The sequence below is a fragment of the Mytilus trossulus genome, chromosome 1 (assembly GCF_036588685.1).
Source record: "Mytilus trossulus isolate FHL-02 chromosome 1, PNRI_Mtr1.1.1.hap1, whole genome shotgun sequence".
In the NCBI taxonomy this organism is placed as follows: Eukaryota; Metazoa; Mollusca; class Bivalvia; order Mytilida; family Mytilidae; genus Mytilus; species Mytilus trossulus.
The window spans coordinates 105,138,072-105,163,164 of NC_086373.1; the positions used below are offsets into that span (position 1 = coordinate 105,138,072).

Genomic DNA, 25,093 nt, shown 5'->3' on the forward strand with positions numbered 1-25,093 from the left:
GTACAGAGACCTATAGTTGTTAATTCCTGTGTCAGGTTTATGTACCCTTCTGTAGCCATTTTTGTACGAACTTTTCAAACTTCAATTGTATCAAAACTACAAATATAATGAAAAATGGAGATAGGCCATTTTGTACATATTCCAAGGGGAAACTTGATGCTAAGAGTACTTTGTGGCAAATAAATCAAGATTTTTATAGAAAATCCACAGCCTTTATCCTTGTACTTTCATATTTGACAATTTGGTGACTGATAAATATAGGATTATTGCATGCAGTGCTAGCATTGATTTCCTTAAAACAAGTTTATAAATGTAGTTATTGGTTAAAACAAATATAAATATGGCCAAAATCAAGTACACCTTTTAGGGTGTGCTCGACTTTAGTGACTCAGCAAGAGGTGTTTTGGAATTTACAGGTTGCTTAGAACTTTTTGTAAAAAATAAACACTAGCACATCATAGAAAATCAAGTGAGTAATTTATGTTTCAAATTGTATAACATAAATCTCTGATAAAAGGCTGTGGATTTTCTATAAAAATCTTGATTTATTTGCCACAAAGTACTCTCTTTCTATCAAATTCAATGAAACAGTAAAAAAATAATGCTTTGCATCAAGTTTCCCCTTGGAATATGTACTAAATGGCCTATCTCTATTATTCATTATATATGTAGTTTTGATACAATTGAGGTTTTGAAAATTTGTACAAAAATGGCTACAGAAGGGTACATAAACCTTAACAATTGGTCTCTTGTGAATAGTTGTCTTAAATGTATCAAAAATTAGATTACAGCTTAGCTATAAAAATGGAAGATTTTATGGTACATGTATTACAAGAAATAATAGAACATGTACTTTTTGTAAAAATGATATAGAGGATGAGTTTCATTTCATCCTCAAATGTCCACGTCTTCAAGGTTTTAGTACAATTTATATTAAGCCATTTTGAAGGAAAAAAACGTTGATGTACAAATTCATTAGACTGATGAGTACTAACAATGTAAAAGAGTTGTGTAATTTAGGTAAATTTATATTAAGATCTTTTAAGCTTAGATCTGAAATGTTAAAATAATGTTTGTTTATAACTACAACAACTTCTGCTGTCACATAGTCTATGTATGCATATGTATTATTGATGTTGATATAATTGTATACCTATAGTTTATGTAGACTTTAGTAATAAAGATATATACATTGACAAATCAATCATACCACATCTTCTTTTTTATATTTTATTTTATTTGTAATTTGTAATTTGTAATTGTTAATTTCTGTGTCATTTGGTCTCTTGAGAAGAGTTTTCTCATTGACAATCAAACCACATCTTTTTTTATATTTTATTTATTGTTTAAAGATTCTCCCTATACATTAATGTTTTTAATGATGGTGTACAAGATTATGAAGGTTTTAGCAAATTATAAGTATTTATGTAGGTCTTGTATAGCTGATCATTTTTGCTCTTTATAGTAAATTGTTTCTGTTTACCTTTTATCATTTTAAAGATAAACAATGACGTTGCAAGCCTTACAGTGTCTGTCCATTATCATTTTAATTTTCAAAACAACTTCTTCATCATTTGGTTTCTGGTGGAGATTTGTCTCCTTGGCCATCATACCAATCCTTCTTTGTACTAGGATGACATGCTGAGTTGGATTTTAAATCTGCTAGTTCACAAGGTTAAAATTTACAGGAAGACATGTCACTCTACCCAGACACATTCTATCCACCAGAAACCAAATGACGTAGATGCCTACAACTATAGGTCACAGTAAGGGCCTTCAAAAATCCAATTCAGTATGCATGCATAATTGATTTTCCATAGGCAGTAGTGGTAACATTTTCTTAGGTAGCTCAGACCATATCCAAAACTTGGATATGTGTGATGGCTCGTTTTGAAGCTGAGACATTTTACACATCTGTGGTTTAATCTTCAGGAAACCAAGTGTGATTCATTTTTCCATAAAAAAAACACATCCTGGAAATCCTTTCATGTTGAGCTCCTTGTGGTAAAAAAATCTTTTTTTTCACACAATAATTTTTTTGAAAATTTCATACTTTGAATACATTGAATAAATCCATAGTTTTTGCACAATTATTCAATAGTCCTTTCTTTCCAAATCAATATAAATGGTTAAGCTCAGTCACTTGTTAACATGTCCTATATCACAACATAAAGATTTTGTGCTAACGCATAACTTTTGAGTTCCTCAACTAGAGGCGCATGTTCCTCAACTAGAGGCACATTAGGGATATTGACAAGCTATAAAAGGCCCTAACATGACAAAATGTAAAATAATTTAAACAAGAATGTGTCCATAGTACACGGATGCCCCACTCGCACTATCATTTTCTATGTTCAGTAGATGGTGAAGTTGGGGTCAAAACTTTAATTTTGAATTAAAATTAGAAAGATCATATCTTAGGAAACATGTGTACTAAGTTTCAAGTTGATTGGACTTTAACTTCATCAAAAACTGCCTTGACCAAAAACTTTAACCTGAACTTCACACTATCATTTTCTATGTTCAGTGGACCATAAAATTGGGGTCAAAACTATAATTTGGCATTAAAATTATAAACTATCGTAGATGGGGCATAACAATAATATCAAAAGTCTGGCTTATTACACAACAAAAAACAAAAATAAATACATTTGTATGATATGAAGCAAAAAATGACAACCACTGAATTACAGGCTCATAACTTAGGACAGGCACTCAACCTTGCCTAACTCATGGTTCATGGTTCAAAACTCAGTTGGAAAGGGTTAGACTTATCAGATCTGTGCTTAGAGCAATGAAATGTGGGGCAAAGTTTTATATGACTGCATAGGTTAAATCCTGATCATTTGGAGTAAGTATCGACACTACCATTGAATTCAATGTATTTATTTATAAATGAACAACATTTGTTAAGTTTTTAAAATGCTCCATAAATAAATTGAGTATAAGCTGATATTGGTAGAAAACCATTTATTAAATTAATTATATCAATTTTTAACCATCTAAAAATAGCACAATGCATGAACAATAATCACTAAGATATATATATCTGAATCAGAAAACTAGAGGCTCTAAAGAGCCTGTGTCGCTCACCTTGGTCTATGTTAATATTAAACATTGTACACAAATGAATTCATGAAAAAATTGTGTTTTGGTGATGTTGATGTGTTTGAAGATCTTACTTTACTTAACATTTTTGCTGCTTTCAATTATCTCTATCTATAACAGTAGTTTCTGTGGAAAATGTTAGTGAAAATCTACAAATTTTGTGAAAATTGTTAAAAAATGACTATGAAGGGCAATAACTCCTCAGGGGGTCAATTGACTATTTTGGTCATGTTGACTTATTTTTAGATCTTACTTTACTGTACATTATTGCTGTTTACAGTTTATCTCTATCTATAATAATATTCAAGATAATAACAAAAAAACAGCAAAATTTCCTCAAAATTACCAATTTAGGGGCAGCAACCTAACAACCGATGATCCAATTCATCTGAAAATTCCAGGGCAGATAGATCTTGACCTGATCAACAATTTAACCTCTGTCAGATTTGCTCTTAATGCTTTGTTTTTTAGGTTATAAGCCAAAAACTGCATTTTACCCCCATGTTCTATTTTTAGCCATGGCCGCCATCTTGGTTGGTTGGCCAAGTTACCGGACACAATTTTATACTAGATACCCCAAAGATGATTGCGGCCAAGTTTCAATTAATTTGGCCCAGTAGTTTCAGAGGAGAAGATTTTTCTAAAAGATAACTAAGATTTACGAAAAATTGTTAAAAATTTACTATAAAGGGCAATAACTCCTACAGTGGTCAACTGACCATTTTGGTCATGTTGACTTATTTGTAGATCTTACTTTGCTGAACATTATTGCTGTTTACAGTTTTTCTCTATCTATAATAATATTCATGATAAAAACCCAAAACAGCAAAATTTCCTTAAAATTACCGATTCAGGGGCAGCAACCGAACAACGGAATGTCAGATTCATCTGAAAATTTCAAGGCAGATAGATCTTAACCTGATAAATAATTTTACCTGTGACAGATTTGCTCTAAATGCTTTGGTTTTTGAGTTATAAGCCGAAAACTGCATTTTACCACTATGTTCTATTTTTAGCCATGGCTGCCATCTTGGTTGGTTTGCAGGGTCACCGGACACAATTTTCAAACTAGATACCTCAATGATGATTGTGGCCAAGTTTGGTTAAATTTGGCCCAGTAGTTTCAGAGGAGAAGTAAAAGTAAACGCAGGACGACGACCACGACGGAAGACGACAGACGACGGACGCCAAGCGATGAGAAAAGCTCACTTGGCCCTTCGGGCCAGGTGAGCTAAAAATCTAAGTAACATTTAAAAATAAAACAGCAGCTTCTCATTTGCATTTTGTATCAAAGAAAAGACATAAACAAGTGAAACTGCGAGCTACTGCTCACTGATGATACCCCCGCCACAAGTGGATAATATTAATAGTGTAAAAATATGCAAGATTCTCGCTACATTGAAGACCTGTTGGTGACCTTCTGCTGTTGTTTTTTTATTTGGTCGGGTTGTTGTCTCTTTGACACATTCCCCATTTCCATTCTCAATTTTAAGTGTTCGGTAAACAGGAAGTTGTCAAGTGATCAATCTGAAAACGCATCTTACGGTATAGCTGACTTATATAAATCCTGAAACCAAATTTCAGAAATCCTTGTATTGTAGTTCCTGAGAAAAATGTGGCGAAAATTTTCAACTTGGCTATCATGTGTAAAATCATACAAGTGTTCGGTAAACAGGAAGTTGTCAAGTGATCAATCTGAAAACGCATCACACGGTATAGCTGACTTAGATAAACCCTTAAACCAAATTTCAGAAATCTTTGTATTGTAGTTCCTGAGAAAAATGTGACGAAAATTTTCAACTTGGCTATCATGTGTAAAATCATGCAAGTGTTCGGTAAACAGGAAGTTGTCAAGTGATCAATCTGAAAAGGCATCACACGGTATAGCTGACTTAGATAAACCCTGAAACCAAATTTCAGAAATCCTTGTATTGTAGTTCCTGAGAAAAATGTGACGAAAGTTTCATGGAACGGACTGACTGACGGACGGACTGACGGACGGACGGACGGACGGACTGACGGACAGACAGAAGTAAAACAGTATACCCCACCTTTTTTAAAGGGGGGGTATAATTTTAAAGTGGGGGTATAATTACAAAGCTGAAACAGGAGGTAAATCTTAATGTTAAAAAACTCCAAACAAATAAAATTGATCAAGTATAAGCAATTCAGCGTAGCAAAATCCCCCACCATTAAATTTTTGTAGAAATCAAACAGAAATTTAATTTTGGACACTTTTGGACCCTTCTGGACCCTGGTGTGATCAAAAATTTAAAGAGTGGGCCTCAAATCCAAACTCTAAATACATTATTAGATTCATCATATTGAAATCAATCAAAGTTTAATATTAAACCATAAAATGGACCACTTGAACACACATCATAACATAAACATGTTTAACAACATGACACAACATAGCATATACATGTTTAACAACATGACACAACATAACATACACATGTTTAACAACATGACACAACATAGCATACACATGTTTAACATCATGACACAACATAACATACACATGTTTAACAACATGACACAACATAACATACACATGTTTAACAACATGACACAACATAGCATAAACATGTTTAACAACATGACACAACATAACCTAAACATGTTAAACAACATGACACAACATAGCATAAACATGTTTAACATCATGACACAACATAGCATAAACATGTTAAACAACATGACACAACATAGCATAAACATGTTTAACATCATGACACAACATAACATATACATGTTTAACAACATGACACAACATAACATACACATGTTTAACAACATGACACAACATAGCATGAACATGTTTAACATCATGACACAACATAGCATAAACATGTTTAACATCATGACACAACATAACATATACATGTTTAACAACATGACACAACATAACATACACATGTTTAACAACATGACACAACATAGCATAAACATGTTTAACATCATGACACAACATAGCATAAACATGTTAAACAACATGACACAACATAGCATATACATGTTTAACAACATGACACAACATAACATAAACATGTTAAACAACATGATTCAACATTACATATGGGTGTAAACATCCACAGCATAATTCAGTGGATGTCATTTATTGCTGTATATCATATTTTTTGTTTGTTTATTGTTTTGTATAAAAATCAGGCTGTTAATTTTTTTGTTTGAATTGTTTTACATTTGCAATTTCTAGATCTTTTATAGCTTGCTATGCTGAGTGGGTTTTTCTCATTATTGCAGACTTTACAGTGACTTATAGTTGTAACCATCTAAGCCATTTGGTCTCTGCTGGATATTGATTCCTTGTGAACTAGCACATCCAAAATTCAGTTCAGCATGCCATTCTAGTACAAAGAAGGGTTAATATTTGAATCATATTAACATGTACTGAATATGTCTTTAATTAGCCCCTGGACATAACACAGTTATCTATCATCATCAATATGGTTGCTGATCAATAAATGCCAGACCATGTATTTTTTTTTAATTTTCCAGAATTCTGATAGCAGGAAATGAATGTTTTGAATGACTTCAAGTAAATACAAGTAAATGATAATTTTTATTTTGTGTTTAATCTTTGACATTTGTCAGATCCTTTTTCTTTGTTGTTTTCAGTTTTTGCAATCCTAGATCCAAACTGTATTGCTCTCTTTGGGAATGTTGCAGTTTTGACCAGTCCTAGTTTCATGGCACATAATCGTAGCAGCAGTTTCTCCCCAACACCTCTGGGTAATGATAAATCTGCCTAGAAAAAAACAAGACATTAGTTGTTTTACATGTACATAATCAAACAATGTCCAAATATTTCTTACATACTTGTAACATTAAACTTTGAAATAAAAGTTATGAATTGGTTTAAAAATATGAAGATGTGGTATGATTGTCAATGAGATAACTCTCCACCAGAGACCCAATGACAAAGCTGACAATTATAGGTCACTTTACGGCTATATATCCTGTTATTAAGAAGATGAAGATAATATTTAATGATTTTTTTGTTGTTGCAAAGTGATAAACATTTAGGTACCCATACACTTGGTGTTTGTATCTAGAATTCATAACTTAATTACTATTTTTTGAAAAGGTATGCAACAGGTAATTATATTGGTTGTTGATGTTTCACACCCCTTGTAGCATGCATAGATGTATTGAGACAAGGAGTTACAGAAAATTTGAAATACCTTATACTGTATGGGAAGTTTTTGTAAGTAGTTAACAACATTCTCATCAATGAATGGAAACCTTGATTCTTTACCATGGTCAGTTATAATTCTGAAATATACATACATTAGCAATTAGTCTGACAGAGTGAAAGAAAGTTTTCTTGTCAATTTGCTTAATTTGAAGGCTAAAGGTAAAAATTCAAGGACCAGAAATTTGTCATAACTGACAGCTGACAGCATAAAGATAATATTATTGTGTAGTCATGCAAAGAACACTACTCTAATTGATATGTAAAGTTATTTAATTTTTTATTTTGTCATTTTAAGAGTAAAACATATTGTTAATTTATAGTACATGTTAAAAAAGTTTAACAATTGTGTTCAGTGAAACAGAAAGGAAAAGAACTCTGTATGTAGTCTATGTACTCTCAGTTTTACCTATTTTAAGATAGTTTACCTATCATCTCTTCCCAGATTTCTGGCTGATATTCTGTTTACTTCCATTTCTATTTCTTCAAGTAATCCTTCCCATCCATGCTCCCTAAAATTTTACAACAATTCTTGATCAGATAGCATCCAATAGATAAGCATTATCATTAATTTCAGAATATTCTATAAAATAGAAATCAAGATATCAATGAACTTTCACAAATCGTTCTTCCTTATTACACCTAGCCAGAAAATGTTCAATGAATACAAAAATTCAAAACTAACTTTGTGAAATTCCTACCAATCAGACTTAAGCAAAAACTTAACATTGTAATTGCTTATTAATATAGTTTAGTTTATGGACCGTGACATAGGAGATAAGACTTTGAAATAGTTTTCTAACTGATGAACTTTTAGTAATGCAACTTTATAGAAAATATGTTTAATCCATCAGAAGTACATTTAGTTTGATTCTATCAAATTGACTTTTAAAAGCAAAAATCTTAAATATTTTTGAAGAGACAAATATCCACCAGAGTTCAAATGACATGGATGTAAGTAATTATGATTAGTTTGAATACTTAGAAAATTGTTGATTGATTGATTTATTGATTGATCTTTATGCCACTGTCAGCACTCTGTCTGGACTATTAAATCTTAAAAAAATCCATAGCACCAGATAGCAGCATATAATTTCAAAAGAGAAGGTTGCAAATATTTTACTACTTGTACTCAGTTTAGACTTACATGAATTTTCCTCTATGTCTTGAATATCCAGCAAGTTGTTCATCAGCACCCATACCACATAATATAACCTACAACATAAACAAATGTTATTGAACTTCAAAAAGATTTACAACTCAGAGAAAAACAAATTTTATATTCAAGACAAGTTTTAAAATATACAAAATGTCATTTATCAAAGACAAATTTTACATCATAACAAAAATATAACTGATCCAAAAGCAGGTTTAAAAAATGTAATTGATCAAGAAAAATATTATGACATAAACTAATACAAAAAAGTTTTACATCATTATCAGAATACAGTCGTAGTGATAACACAGCCTTTATCTTACTGTATAAAACTTATGAAAACATCTTAAATTTAGAATGCCCTTGAAAGAATTTTTAGGTTAAAATTAATCAAAATTAAAAAATACTTGTGGCTATGTCTGGAGTGTCTTGTTTTTTAGCTGTAGTACCTTGATTCCCGTTCATCTAATTAGTGCTTCTGTTATTCAACTTGTAATTTCCTTACCTTAGCAGTACTTCTGTATGCCTTCCCAACCTGTTCAGTATTACCCAGAATTCCACAGCCTCTTGAAGCAAACCACACAGCACAACCAATACTATCATCTAATACACTCTCTAATGGATATAATAAATGTTGTATATGGTTTGTCCTGAAAAAGGAAATACAATTAAAGAAAAAGTTTAATAGAAGTAATCACTTTGCAAAAGTGTGAATTGATATAATAAGTAAGAGTTTGTGTGCTGAAAAGTCTTTATGCTATAAATGATTTTTAATAATACCTAACTTATAATGAAGCTTTTTTAATGTTGAAAGTCTTTGATCACAATCTTCCTACAAGAAAAATAATTTTTTTTTTTAGTTTGACTGTTTCAACAAATACATTTGATGATAAGTCTACTTTTCAAAAGCACATAATCTTTCAATATGTCTTGGTTGGGTTATGATTAAATATTGTCTTCCCCTCTGTCCAGTTATGATCATTTAGAATTATCTTTTATTTCTGTTAAGAGTGGACTTTAGACTTCAATGTCCTTTTAAGACTCAGTTCAAATATAAGATTCTTACCGTAGTTCTTGAAGCTCTTTTATGGATACATTCACCTGCAAAAAACAATCAATAATTTTCAAAATTGATCCTAGACCAAGTTTCATTTATTAGGACTATGACACAATGCACCCCATGTTTTTTTCTATAATTCTGGTTATGAGCATTCATAATTAAAATCAATTGATATGCTATGAATCTAGTAAACTAAACTTGACCAATCAGCGGCCTGCATGTGTTTTCTGCTCTTTGGTCAGGTTGTTGACACATTCCCCATTTCCATTCTCTATTTTAACTTAAACAAAAAGTTATATCTGATTCAAAACAGATAAATGGACAGTTAGACAGGTTTTATAATTGTGCTATATTTTCAAATATATAAATTATGTCTGTGCCTTCAGCTAACTGACTTCTGTAAAAAGGAAAGTAAATAATTTTATTTTCAGTCTTTTTCATCTTGACTTTATTTTCTCATATATACCTCAATAAAGTTCCACTTTCTGTTTGGATTGAGTTCCTGTAAGGCTGTATAACCTGTTACCCTGTCTGGTACCTTCCAATTGGTTGCTGTAGTTTCTGTCTTGGGCCTGTAATTAAATTTATCATAGAATTATAACTGAAGAAGAAAATGATATGGCAAACCAGGCAAAGATGCATAAAGATAGATAAGAATCCTACAAAATACTGGGAATTATTTCATATACCAAAGGAACAGCACTTTTATTGCTTTACTTCATAGTTAATGATGATAAGCTACCACTTTCTTTGACTTGAGCATCTGAAGTATGTTTTACTGCTGATTTAGAGTATAGAACTGCATGATTTCAATATCAGCAGGTTAAACACTTCAACTAGCTTTATTCAACTACTTGCATTCATTAGAACAGAAAATGTATCATTGTTTTCCTTGTATATGTACACGTTTTAATGTTGTGTGGTTTACTGTTACTTTAGGATCAAATATCATTTCGGTAAAGGTTTTAGTGTTAAAACAATAGTTAATCCTCACATATGTTCTAATGACATTGCCTGCCCAAAGTTGTGGACTTCATCAGTATTTATTTAGCATTTTTTTTTTACTCTTAACTTTTTTAAACATAGGACACATTACAGACACTTCTATTGTGTTGCATACTGTATGTCTACCTCTAGAGTCTTTGGGTTGCTACTTACTGATGTATAATCAAGGACTTCTAATATCCGTATTTTTAGATTTTAAATACCAACAAATCTGAATATCTAAGTTAGATTCTAACAATGCGAATTCCCATTGTTTACCTTTCGCCCTTCTTTTTCTGTGGAGACTTTGGCTTTTGTTCAAATGCAACATTCATTAGATCTACAGGTTCATCTTCAGGCAAACATCTGAAATATGTAAACAAAAAAATAAAAAATAAAGGAACGCAAAATTAACCAATTCATACGCCAATAATCTGAATTTATCTATACAGGCAACATTTACCAAATTATGGTGTCAATTAGATCTATACAAAACATCTAAAAGATGAACAAAATTCTGCAAAATATGGCATTATCATTTCAATTTAGGGAGAAGATAAAGGAAAAGAAGAATTAGAAAAGCACACTACACTTTTTTTTATTAATTATGCAGAAATAAAGTTTAATTCAAGGTACAGTTTATCATTAGAGCAAATGATATATCTTCTTGTTTCTTACAAGGCATTGAAATCTTTAATTAAAAGTATTTTTACTTATCAACCAGAGCAGTGATTACAGCAGAATCTATCCCTCCTGAAAATAACACAGCTACTCTAGCATTGCCAACTATCCCTGATTCTGACCATGGACTTGCAACATCAGGTGGACAGTCTTCAGTATGTTTTACATTTAATGGTAATAAATTGTCCTCAGCAGATTTACTTGAACACTTTTCACTGATGTCAGATTCTGAGTTACGAGACTTTTCTGAATGAACATGATCTATTAAACATGTTACTTTATCACAGTAACCTTCTATTTGTGTACAATCCTTATTATTACTTGAACATCTTTTTGTAACAGAAGCCTTCTGACACATTTCAGAACTTTTATCATCATAATGCAATTTTTGCTTTTCTTGACAGCAAACATCCGAGTTTCTGGTCCTTGGTAAATCCACTTGATTATATACACGTAAAGTAACAGCTTTTAACAAAACCTCCATAAGTTGATCTGATAGTTTGTTCATCAATGCATCAGTCTGTAAGACATTTTCTAGATATGATTTAGGATCTATAATATCCTCTAGTATTTCTACATTGACATTTTTCTTAGTGCCTGTAGATGTATGTGAAGAACTTGGTATGTAAGCTACTTCAGGGACAGAACTGGATTCTGCCTTAGCAGTTGCTTCATTGACAGAGCCAGATGGTTCTAATGTATCATCCTTTTTAGATATAGAACTAGAAATGCTATCCTTATCTAGTTCTGATTTAGTCATTAATTCATTAGCATCAGTGCTAATTTTTTTGCTGGGTGATCTTATACTGCAGTGTAATTGTTTATTTAATTTAGGTATTGACATAGGTACCATCTGTGCCTTGTCGAATTGGAAATCAAAATTTGGAGCTAGAGTAAATGGTATACAGAAATGACTAGGGTCAGATGACTTGACAAGGAAAGCTGTTCCTGGCCAAACAGCCTCATCTCTAGGATACATTGTCATGGTTACCACATCACTGCTTACATGCATGGAAAATAATCCAACCGATGGCACTTCTTGAAATTCCTGAAACAGAACAATTACAAGCTTTTACTCATAATGGGAAATTTTGAAATGTAACTAATATTTAACTCCTAATTCATGGTCTAGTTTTCCAATACATTGTATAGATTTTCATTCTTTGTCAATAGTAGTGTTATCTGAGAACTTTTAAGAAAATTTAGACTACAACAACTTTTGAACCCTTTCCTTGATAGTTCTTTGATGATTAGAGCTATAACAACTCCCAAGAAGACTGCTCAGCCCTAAAGGTCAGTGGACTAATAGTCCGTCATAATACCTAACACATATATCAGTGGCGGATCCAGGAATTTTCATAAGTGGGGGCCCACTGACTGACCGAAGAGGGGGCCCGCTGCAGTCACGCTTCAATGATTCCCTATATAAGCAACCAAATTTTTTCCCAAAAAGGGGGGGCCCAGGTCCCCCCCCCCTAAATCCACCTCTGTATATGTGTGATAAGACCTATATCTTTTAAATAATTTTGATTTAATCTGCATCAAAATAATAGCTTCATTAGAATTAAATATTTAAAGCACACCAACTTTAACATCATTCCTATAAAACTTTTCCATTTATAGGTTGCACTTTTTAAATATAGCTGTTTCTCAAACCAAGCCTCTTTTGGGGAGATTTAGAATATTCATAGATAATTAATTTTGTTAACATACTGGTTCTCAGTTCTGACCATTAGGTTACATCTCATAGAGTCATAACTTGGGAATGTTACCAGTAAATATACATGTGAATCTTGTTTATATTGAAAACTGTGGTAACCCTGCAGTCGAGGTAGGGGTAGCTAAGAAATTTAGTGTTAGTTTAAACTCTTAGAAGTTCGGGGCAAATAAACGTTGAAAATACATTGTATGTCACACAGCCCTATATTTTGACCTTTGAAAAAAATAGTAGTGCATATGCACTTTCCATTCTGGGATATGATTTTTTTCAAAACTTCATAGTAAAAGTGATACAGTTTTAGCCATAAAGAGAGTTCCTATGTGTCATTTTGGTCTTTTGTGGACAGTTGTTTCATTGGCAATCATACCACATCTTCTTTTTTATATATATCCTATGGGAAAATGCATTGTCAATATTTACAGAAATGCCACCTATAAGAAAACATTGAATACACCACCTACATAATCACTTATCCTGACAGATGACAACATGAACACATCATCAACTGCCCGTGGGAGGTGCCATAATAGACTTCTTCTTCCAAACATGTCTCTACCAAAATACACAGTCTGTGTGGCATTCTGAAATAAAAGTTTATCATTTTGAGCGTGATAACATATCCGGGAAAACATTTACATTAGCAGTGTAAATCAAAATTAGTTTAAAATGTCATGTTCATTTACAAATGAAATAAATGGGGAATGTGTCCTTCGGACACAGAGGATGCCCCGCCTGCATATAATGTTGTTATAAAGGGACATAACTCAAGATCTGTAAAAGTGATGCTACCCAAATTTGAACTTGATCTGAGTTTTGTGGTTATAAGCATTGTGTATATCTAAAGTTAGAGAACAGAAACGAAAAATTCAGCAATATTTCAATTTGTAAAGGGGCATTACTCTAGAACAGTGAAAGCGATGCCTCCAAAATTTGAACTTGATCTGTGATTTGTGGTAATAAGCATTGTGCATAAGTTTAATAACATTTGGTTAAGGCAAACTATAGAGAACAGAAATGAAAAATGCAGCAATATTTCCATTTGTAGAGGACCATTACTCTAGAACAGTAAAAGTGATGCAACCAAAATTCAAATTTGATTTGTGTTTTGTGGTTATAAGCATTATGTATAGGTTTCATCAAATTTGGTTAATGCAAACTTAAGTTAGAGAACGGAAACGAAAAATTCAGCAATATTTCCATTTGAAATGGAGCGTAACTCCAGAATGGTAAAAGTGACTGACGCCACCAAATTTCATACTTGGTCTGTGTTTTAAGGAAATAAGCATTGTGTATAAGTTTCATAACATTTGTTTGAGGCAAATTGAAGTAAGAGAATGGAAACCAATGAAGGTTAGTATGGACAGAAGTACAAATGGACACACAGACAGTCAAGGGTATAACTATACTAACTTAATGCCCCCTCCACTACAGGGGCAGAACAATGTCATCTGTTTTATCACTGCACAGGTTTAGGCTACATGAAACTCTAATGTGCTTTGACATTTTACTCTCTTCAAATTACCTGCCAATATATAAATGACCAGGGTCCTTCTACAGTTGCCATGGTTTTCAGTAGATGTTTTGGTGATGCATCTTTGGTTAGCAATTGAAGTAAAATATCTGTGTCATTCTGTTCTTCTCCAATCTTAAATTACAAAAATAAAATATTTCATCTTTTAAATAACAAACTTTTTTAGAATGTAATCAAATATTATATTACCAACCTAGCTTTAAGTTGTAATGTAGTGCATCATTAAGTTTATTTTTCGTCTTTAGTTGTGCAATTATTACTGTTTCTAATGGTTTTTCTTTATAAAGATTTTGTTTGGTTTTTAACTATATATATATCCAATCATATACTCACTTGTATTCCACCAAATATTTCCCCATTCCATAAAAGTAGGTCACCATTCTGATGTTGAAGAGGTTGTGATGTGAGTTGACCTCTAAGATGAAGGACATGGCCTGTCAAGGTCAATACATGTTTGTCTGATATTGTTACTTCCTTTGTGTTTGATGAGTCTGGTCCTCGGTGACAAATCTGTCCATACTCCATACAGTGCTACAATAATTGTTAATAACTTTTGTTAACATTCTCTTAGTAACAAAAATTACCAATTACATGTATGGAGGGGATGGGGGTCATGTATATAGTAATTTAAACTAAAAATTGTTTTTTTTATATACATATATATATATATCATGCTAGCTTTGATAAAATTTGTTTTATGTATGATGTAACACAGTAGTAATTTAAAGTTTTATTAATTTGTGTAAAATGTAAAGACAATGATGACACACATGTTTTTTGTATGTTAAATTTAGTCTTTTAAATGCCTTTGGTATGTAATAACAAAAGTGAATATATATATACTTATTCTGATAATGATTGAATTTATGTTGAAAGTCTTTCAAATAAACTTTTAAGTATACAATAAACTTGACATTATCAGTTATTACTGAAAATGAGGTCAAGGTAAGACTTCACCTGCTGTTTATCTACCTGTTAATGTATGCCCTTACCATAGACAAGGGGGGGGGGGGGGGATTATTTAAAATTTACATGTACCCTGGACTGTTTATCCTTTCATGTATGTTAGTCCCATTACGTTTCCACATTCGAAGTCAAAAAAACAACCATTATCATTTAAAGGGCAATAACTACAAAAAAAGAAGCTAGATCATGGTATCTGAATATACATGTTTACTCCAGTCACAATTTCTCTTTTTCTCATAATTTTTAAGATATACTAGTAAGACATTTACCCCTGTGTTCTTTTGTTAATGAAAAGAGCATCCTAATGGTCTTTTGAAGTTTGGTTTGAATTGGTTCAGTATTTTAAGAGTAAAAGAACTCTAACAAAAATTAAGACAGAGGGAGGATGGACACGAAATGGTGGCAAAAAATCATGGCCTTTTGTTGGCAAATGCATTATGAAACTATTACTATTTTTAAAACTTAATTAATTAACCTTTAGATCACTGTAATCTTTCTCATTTCTTTCTGTAAACAAACAGCATATACCACACATTTCTGTAGTTTTGTTCAACCTAAAAAAATAAAGAAAATGAAATCAGAATAATACTAATACAAATGTGTATCTCAACAAAGTGTTATATCAAGGACTAAAGCGATTACTATATATTCATAAACTGTTATCACAGAGATATGTCTCACCTTTTTGTAATTTTGATTATGCAAATGTTGAAATCAAAATAGCAACACTTTAACATCTTACTCAAGTTATGCAAATATTCAAATACTGTGTTACATGGCTAAACAATCTCCATGTAAATGAGATGCGCCAATGCTAGTACAACTGAATACCAAATTATATTGACTTATTATAAGTCGTTCCCAAACCTATATACAAACATTAACTTAAACTGTTCTACCTCAGGCATAGATAACCTTAGCTGGCAACACTTTTAGGAGTTTTGGATCTCAATGCTCTTCAAAATCATACTTTATTTGTAGTTTTTTTTATAACTTTTTTGGATTCAAGCGTCACTGATGAGTCTTTTTTAGACGAAGCACGCATCTGGCATATATATAAAATTTAGTCCTGGTATCTATGATGAGTTTATTATGTAAACTATGTAAAAGTTTCAAAGTCAATGAACCATGAAGAGGGGGTGGGGCTATATAATCTCCATGGAAAGGATACTTGCAAATGCCAATAAATTTGCATACCAAATAACATTGACTTAACATTAGCAGTTCATCTTAAACTGATCTAATCACAAACTAATACATGTAAACTAGGATAAGTTTCAAAGTCATTAGACTGTGACTGAGAGGCGAGGCCAAATATTCTCAATGGAAATGAGATGTGTCAATGCTTATACAACTGAATACCATATAAGACATATAACATTGGCCTGCCACTAATGGTTCCCCTTGAACTGACCTAATCACAAACTAATACATGATAACAAAGAAAAATTTCTAGGTCAATAGACCATGACTAAGGGGCAGAGCCAAATTATCTCCATGGAAATGAGATATATGCCAATGATTGTACAACTGCATACCAAATATCATTGGCCTACCACTTGAGGTTCCCCATAAACTGACCTAATCACAAACTAATACATGTAAAATAAGCAAAATTTTCAAAGTCAATAGACCATGACTAAGGGGACAGAGCCAAATTATCTCCATGGAAATGAGATATGCCAATGCTTATACAACTGTATACCAAATATCATTGGCCTACCACTTGTCACAAGTTGTGGTTCCTTAAATATACACTGAACTAATCAAAATCTCATACATGTAAAATAAGCAAAAGTTTCAAAGTCAATAGACCATGACTGAGGGGGCAGGGCCAATAATATCTATGAAAATGAGATGTGCCAATGCTTTACAACTGCATACCAAATATGATTGACCAACTACTTGTGGTTCACCATAAACTAGATCTAATCACAAACTAATACATTGTTGACGCTGTCACCGCCGCTGACTTCGCCGCCAGAAACATCATACCTATGTGTGATTTTACGTAATTGTGGACAAATTTGCATACTTGTGTAAATTATACGTCTATTCATAAAGATAATTATAAAAAATTCTGTCCCTTTGCCTTGTACAATTATGGCATGTTTACTGGAAAAACTATCATAGATTAACATGTTAAAATATAAGTTGATTAATCTTATGGTCAATAGTAAAAGGTATTTTATGGATAGTCAACATTCCTATGGATAGAAAAAAGGTGCCTGTGACTGTGTAGCCGAGATGCTTATTTCTGTAAAATCTTACACATGATCAGAAAGGTACAATTCATTTGCTGTTTTTAATCATAACAGTGTTCGGTTTAAATCGTCAAATAAATCACTGGGACATCTTTAAAAAGTATTGCGTTTTCTCTTTTTCCCTGCTGTTGGTTCAAATATAGAAGGGGAAAGAAACTTGTCGAGTGTGTTGGAAAATCTGTAAATCGGTGAAGTGTTAATTTAACAATTTACTAACAACCTAATAACTTTAAAGTGTCTATTTTCCACTTTATAGACAACCTGTTTCCCAAATTTTCCGTAAGTAACTGTATATCTGGAATGATTCAAGACATTTGAAATATGTTCTTTTTTAATCTATACAGTTTTTTCATTCGTTATATATCGGAGCACTCCCACTTGGGATATATGGGTTTAAAATATTCAGTTACACAGATATTTACAGTCAGGGGTGGGTGCTTAATTTAAAAAAAAAACTTTATATGACTGTGAATTTAAAAAAACAAGTGTTTTAAGTTGTGTGCTATTTACATCGTTTATAATTCTAGCTAGGTTAAAAAAAAGTGATTTTAATAACCGTTTTGATTCCCGGTTTTAAAGAGACAATGGGGGTTTTCTGCCATATGTTTAAGGTTTATGACTCCTTCTGTAGCTATTTTTGTACGAACTATTCAAACTTCAATTGCATCAAAACTACAGATATAATGAATAATAAAAAGATAAATGTTGATTTATTTGCCACAGAGTCCTCTTTTTCTATTAAATGCAATGAAACAGTAAAAATTAATGCTGTGCATCAAGTTTCCCTTTGGAATATGTACAAAATGACCTATCTCTATAATACATTATATCTGTAGTTTTTATACAATTAAAGTTAAAAAGAGTTGATACAATAATGGCTACAGAAGGGGTCATAAACCTTAATAAGTGAAATGATTAAAATATGAAAGAAAAAGGATAAAACCAAAGGATAAAAGTTAAAAAATAAGTTGACCAAACAAAACAAAAAGAGAGGGGTTGGTTTGTGTCAGTATGTTATAAGCTTATAAGACAAGATTACCAAAAATAAAATATATCAGTAACTTGATTGCAAGGTCTAAGCATACAATTAGATGTAAGCAGCTAATCTAGTTTAGCAAGCAACAGAATATGGAGTTGAGTTGGCAAGTTTGTACAAGTGATACAGTGCACCCTTTTATTTCATTGTACTTGTTTTCTGAAATCAACAAATTTCTCATCAGTTTCAGACAACTTCATACCTGAAATTCTACCTGAAAGAATGATAAGAGGCTAGCATAATCCCAATCGTTTACCTACTCGGTCATCTCGCTACGCTAGTTATTTCTTTGTGCAACTAGAATGTATCTAAAGATGATTGCCTCTCAATAAATAATTCAAAGTTTGGTGACTATGATGAACGCATCCATTCCAATTTCCATCAAACTTTATGATAAATTATATATATAAAAGACTCAGTTAAGTCTACCTCATATTTTTATTTACATCTAGAATTTGACAATGAGGGTCGGTTGACGAAAAAAACTTTACGAAACAAAGCTTCCCAATTGTGAACTTTCTGTGTCTATATAGCAACATTCCAGCAGCCTGCATGGTTTCCTTAATAGAGGGTTACTGCTTACAAAGAAGCTATTGGTCCAAGAGTTCCAAACGGTGAGGCTGACATCATTCCTTCAAAAATTCCAAAGACACCTTAACTTATTGGTTAACTGTTATGAGATATGTTTCACTAATGACTGTCAAATATGTTCCAATTGTCGTAACCACAAATGCGTCCACTTTTCATCGAACAGTTTTGCAAGTTATACTGGACTTCACAGGGTGCATCAAACTCAGATCAAATCGAATGATGTTAACTTTATGGACAAAAGATTCAAAACATTTGACTTTCATCAATTATAAAACATAAAAAATGAAAATACAAACAAGTTGATATAATGACAACACAAGAACACACAATATATAAAGTATAAATATAAATATGTCTAGCGGGGCGGCTACAGTGCAGGCGATTTGGCCAGTGTCACGATATCTCAGTAGCATGGGTTCGAATCCCGGCGAGGGAAGAACAAAAAATTGCGAAAGCACATTAACATATCTAACATTGTTGGATCGATGTTTAGACTAGTAAAATATAAATATATATATAGTATACATACAGGACTTGTTTATAGATATAAATCCGACTCGAATGATACATGATTATATCACATCTGGTGTATTCATAATAGAAGCTGCCGCTTACAACGATAGAAAATGTGTTAACTCTTATGTTTTACTGTTATACCACTGTCCCAGGTTAGGGGATGGTCCCGCTAAAATTTTGAACCCCGCCACATTATGTATGTATGCGCCTGTCCCAAGTCAGGAGCCTGTAGTTCAGTGGTTGTCGTTTGTTTATGTGTTAAATATTTGTTATTCGTTCATTTTTTTATATAAATAATGCCGTTAGTTTTCTCGTTGGAATTGTTTTACATTGTCATTTAGGATCCTTTTATAGCTGACTATGCGGGATGGGCTTTGCTCATTGTTGGAGGCCGTACAGTGACCTATAGTTGATAATTTCTGTGTCATTTTGGTTTCTTGTGGCCGTCGGAGAGTTGTCTCATTGGCAATCATACCACATCTTCTTTTTTGTTTGTTAAATAGTTATCAATGGTACCAGGATTATAATTTAGTACGCCAGTCGCGCGTTTCGTCTACATAAGACTCATCAGTGACGCTCAAATCAAAATATTTATTAAGCCAAACAAGTACAAAGTTGAAGAGCATTAAGGATCCAAAATTCCAAAAAATTGTGCCAAATACGGCTAAGGTAATCTATGCCTGGGATAAGAAAATCCTTAGTTTTTCGAAAATTCAAAGTTTTAATAACAGGAAATTTATAAAAATGACCACATTATTGATATTCATGTCACTGACACCGAAGAGTTGACTACTGGCCTGGTAAAAACCAGGGAAAGTGTTTCGGAATATATTGGATATATCTAAGCCATTCATATTTTATAAAATAATAAGTATATCTGATTACTACTCGTTCTATTGTGGTCGAAGATTTCTGTTCATTTAAGGGAAACAACTTGTTAGTAAGTGCAATCGTTGTTTTGAAGTATAGTATTGAGGTCTAGAACGGGTAAATAATACTTCTATCATGCTTGCATTTGCACCGTAGCGTTCGTTGTCAAATATCTTTTTGTTTTGTTTGTTGTCCAATATTTTGTATTTTGGTATCATCAGTTCATGGCAGTGTTTTTATACTTAATGGGTGTTTTCTCAATTTACAGACTGGTATGTAACGTACGAACTTTATTTTTCAACGATTGTCATGATGAGATTGTATTTATCATTACAATCGTCGACAGAACCGTTGAAGGAGAAGAGGTTGGTATAGAAATAACGGACTATACAAGTATGAAACTCTGCAAGTCTAAAAGACCATCCGACGACCCGAAGAACTGACTTGAACACTCACAGTGGCCTCTGGAGCTGACTGATAGACTCACGGCGACCTTTATGACTTACTGGTAGACTCCAGGTGACCTAAATGGCTCAGTGATTGAGACGCTCATGGTAACCTGTGGGGCTGATTGGGAGGGTTCTGGTGGCCTGCAGGGCCGATTGTAAGACTCCCTGCTACCCGTAAGACTGACAAAGAACATATATCTTTTTTGTATTTCCGTTTTCCTGTATTTTCTGCATAATTTGAGTTAAAAGTTTCCAAAACTTGAAAAAGGGGTCTGCAGTCAAATATGTTTTTTGATCGAAACCTCAATTTCAACACAACGTGCAATGCTTTTGTATTAAAAAAAATCTTTGTACGATCATTGAACATTATAAGCATGAGCAATTGTTAACCTAATGCCATAAGTTAACCAACGTGCTTAGTTGAAGTAGTTCCAATATTTGTATCATTTAAAAAAAAAAAGCTATGGACCTAGGTGTTGAAGAACGGATATGTGTGGTGTCTAGCCCTCAACAAGTAGTGGAATAACTCTTATGTTCAATATCACTGTATATAAGCTGAAGACCGACCGTGCGAGGGCTGTATATAGCCAGTCAAGGTCGTTAAACACTTCCAGTTGTTGTGAGCTGAAGTTTCGTTATAGTATAGATATATCTGGTCTGGTCAATACATTAAACAAGTTTTCTGTATATACCAAGGATTTGGTAGTACAAGTTGGGTGAACAAATTCATACTATAAGAGACAAAATCTGCAAACGTAGTTTGTCCGATGGCAGAACAAAGGGTTCGTTGAAATCCTTGTGTCCACGTCTTGCCTCATTTTTGAAAACACACAAATTAGAATTACATTTTTTTGTGAATAAAAGAAGAAGGGGTTAACCTAATAACACAATAACCACAATAAACCTTTAATCAACACAAGGTCTTCAATAATATAGGTTCCTATACCAGATGTCAAGCTCTCCAACACTGTTAACGATCTGATTCTTGTAATATATTTTTTGCACTATAATTCACCTTTGTTTTATGATATTGGTTGGAAGATGTAATTTCCAACCAATGCATAATTTCGTATAAGATTGAGAGTGGAAAATTTTAATAAGGATTTAAACCAGATATTTGGAAAGAGAAAATTTGAAGAAGCCGTTCCAATACCAAGAACTCCCACATTTGGATCCACGAATTACTCAACTTATTCCAAAAGAGTAATTTACTACATGTGTACTAGATGTACGTTCACTTACAGCAATGAACGTTATTCGTGAAAAACAACAAACAGCAGAAATATAGTTTCATATTGTATTACAACATAATAAGTACACAAAATCTTATAAATATAGCAAAATACATTTTCATGTTAAGGTTTCAACAATCGTTCATAACCAACTACTTTTTCCTTTTATCGAAAATACAAAAATCACCCGTTTTTCATCGAAGAAAAAGGAAATGACAACCTCAAGTATTTGTTCTTTATATTTCCGTTTGACCTTGCTTTAAAATTAACCAAAACTTGGAGGTAAACGAAATCTAGAAAAAAATCATTGGATGTTTGAATTAATACAAAGAAATGAAAACAATATCACAGAGGGAGATACTTTGAAAAACCGAAAAATGTAGGATACATGTATCACTGAAATACAACATGATTTCCATGACAACAATAAATAATCTAGAAATATATACATAACCTACTCATGAGATCATGTTGAAAACCTTATAACACAATGAAGAATGAATTTGTTCGTATTGCACTGGGTCCCAGCCCGAGATTCTAGAACATCACACAAAATAATTATACAAGTTATATTACAATAGGATTTCTGTAGATCCGTTCAATAATAAATAAATCAATCAAACAATCTCTCAAGTTTGTTTCCATTCAGCACTTTTATTCATCAACATTTTATTTCATCTTCAAAACTCAATCATACTATGTCACATATCTTTCCATTCATAATTAACATTCTTTCCATTCACAAATACTTTCTTTCCATTTATAAATACATTCTATCGAGCATACATTCACTTTATCTTTTCTCAGAAAACACACTCACACATACACACGCGCGCACTCCACACTCGTTCTTATTAAATAAGTTATCACAATGACTAGATTAACTCATCTTAAGTTGAAATATAAATCATATTTCGTATTCAATAATATAAATTAAAATAAATTAAATAAATTAAAACTAAATATTTAAAGTTAAATGTACAATCATCTTTTCCACACATTAAAAATGGACATTTTACGAGGAATCTATGCTATTCCCAAACAAAGAAGTCAAAGATTTTTATGACTGTATGTGCATGAATTATGCAGCAGCTGGCAAGGTTACTGTCGTTAATCAATAGTTTATAACGGACTTGTCGCTGTGTTGTTCAATACCGTGACTGCTTATAAATTATGAATAATATGAACAATTAAACTGGATGAAATTATAATTGTATTAAAATTTGAAAATGAAATTTTTAAAAAATATGCAAACTGATTTTTTTCTAGAATTTGGTAATTGCATCGAAAATAAAATATAACCGTAAACAATGTTTTTCCTCTCTTGAAATAATGAAAATCTTATACTGAATAAAACATGCTACATTTTGTTACCTACATGTACTGTTGTTATAATTTTTCAAAAATCTTTTGATTGTTTTTGGTAGAGGGAGAATGTCAATTTCGTTTTGTCTCTTTACACTGGACAGAATAGTAGCACGGCATCGGTCCTGTAAACTCAAGTACGCTCGACGACGAATTCCTAATGTCATCTCTGTTTTGGCCGCAGTTGACGAAACTAAAGGAAATAAGTCCTCGTCAATGTTGTTCAGTCCTGAAAAACCAACACCAAGACTTACACCGTCCTTGAAATATGTTAAAGTTCCTTCGAACCAATCAAAAAGCATTCCCAAAGTAGTAGCTTGATTTTCTGTGAAAGGTTTCGTGAATTCTTTACACTGTCCGTTATGCCAAAGAAGTCCTTTATGCGAAAGTCCCCAACTGTGTTCATCTTCTCCTAACATATTAACAAATGAATCTACATGTAATCTAGCACTTCTCGTTCCTATTCCAAACATCATACTGGTTCCGAAGATTCTCTGGGATACTTTGATTTCCCAGTAATGTCGTCCATAATTCAGTGGTACACTGCCTCGGACACCCGCCGTACCATTAGACCAGTTTGGATGGAAGTGTGCAGTTAAGTATCTTTTTCCTTGTACCTTGACTTCGTGCGATTTATCCTTTTTATTCCAGGTCCATTGTTCCTCGCATCCATCTTGGATGATTTGATGTCGAGTGCAAACCATCCTCCGGATCAATACTTGTAATGCTAACGTCACGTTAAATCAATACACTCATAATCATAAAATCTCTATCCCAATAAATCTCAATGTTTATGGTAAATATTAGCTACAAATCGTTTCAGTAGCATATAATGATCTTAAACCTTCCAGATATCGAAATCTAATGTTTTAAATTTGAACTGTCAGATCCCTCTTATAACAGCGACAGTTGTCATCGACCGTTATTTTCTCCGAGTATCACATGTCTATTGTGAACACAAAGAAAATATTCGCTACCATTCAATAATGCCGTTATCATCCCCTGGTTTAATAATCTTAATACAAACAAACTCTCGCGACGGCCACGTGCGGTGGCCCCGTCAATCGATCCCCGTGATTGGTCTACCGAGACAAAGGGTGGGCTATTGATCGTTAACAGCTGTTTGATTTCCCCTAACTTTTATGATTTGTAACACGCTTTATTATATTCATATCTCGCCATGAATTAATTAGAAATATAAAAATAAATAATATTAATTGATTGATAAAAAATTTAAACACTGCAATTAGGAAAAAAAGAAGAATAAATTGAAAAGCGATGAATTAGAAAAATATACAAATAAACATAGCATGGGAAAATTTAACTTTAATTTCGCATAATATAA

General features: G+C 32.5%; 2 protein-coding genes across 3 annotated transcripts; both read right to left on the reverse strand.

Moving 5' to 3' along the window:
- Window positions 1-4,275: 4,275 nt before the first annotated feature.
- Window positions 4,276-19,914, reverse strand: LOC134695532 (asparagine synthetase domain-containing protein 1-like). 2 transcript variants are annotated; one of them, XM_063556824.1, is made up of 14 exons: window positions 19,846-19,914; window positions 15,901-15,979; window positions 14,793-14,990; window positions 14,451-14,573; window positions 13,390-13,509; window positions 11,241-12,256; window positions 10,807-10,893; window positions 10,010-10,115; window positions 9,550-9,584; window positions 8,989-9,133; window positions 8,475-8,542; window positions 7,756-7,839; window positions 7,317-7,407; window positions 4,276-6,880 (listed from the first exon to the last, which is right to left on the reverse strand). In XM_063556824.1, the coding sequence occupies exons 1-14, from the start codon at window positions 19,884-19,886 to the stop codon at window positions 6,695-6,697; spliced, it is 2,379 nt and encodes a 792-aa protein (XP_063412894.1). In that variant the 5' UTR covers window positions 19,887-19,914; the 3' UTR covers window positions 4,276-6,694. The 2 variants fall into 2 exon arrangements, with proteins under 2 accessions (XP_063412894.1, XP_063412900.1); XM_063556830.1 differs by lacking the exon at window positions 19,846-19,914 and adding an exon at window positions 17,697-17,862 and having other exon boundaries at window positions 4,278-6,880.
- A 2,520-nt stretch (window positions 19,915-22,434) lies between these two features.
- On the reverse strand, window positions 22,435-24,793 carry LOC134695547 (SPRY domain-containing SOCS box protein 3-like). Its single transcript, XM_063556837.1, has one exon. The coding sequence runs from the start codon at window positions 24,450-24,452 to the stop codon at window positions 23,754-23,756; it is 699 nt and encodes a 232-aa protein (XP_063412907.1). The 5' UTR covers window positions 24,453-24,793; the 3' UTR covers window positions 22,435-23,753.
- Window positions 24,794-25,093: the final 300 nt, after the last annotated feature.

What these genes read in the sequence shown, in the direction of transcription:
- LOC134695532 (XM_063556824.1), bottom strand. Translation starts at nt 19,886, where the DNA reads ATGTATCATTCGAGTCGGATTTATATCTATAAACAAGTCCT. An exon ending in TATATCTATAAACAAGTCCT is followed by an intron (nt 15,980 to 19,845) that starts GTATGTATACTA and finishes TTATTTTTTTAG; the next exon opens with GTTGAACAAAACTACAGAAA. An exon ending in AACTTCCCATACAGTATAAG is followed by an intron (nt 6,881 to 7,316) that starts GTATTTCAAATT and finishes GTTTTTTTCTAG; the next exon opens with GCAGATTTATCATTACCCAG.
- LOC134695547 (XM_063556837.1), bottom strand. Translation starts at nt 24,452, where the DNA reads ATGGTTTGCACTCGACATCAAATCATCCAAGATGGATGCGAGGAACAA.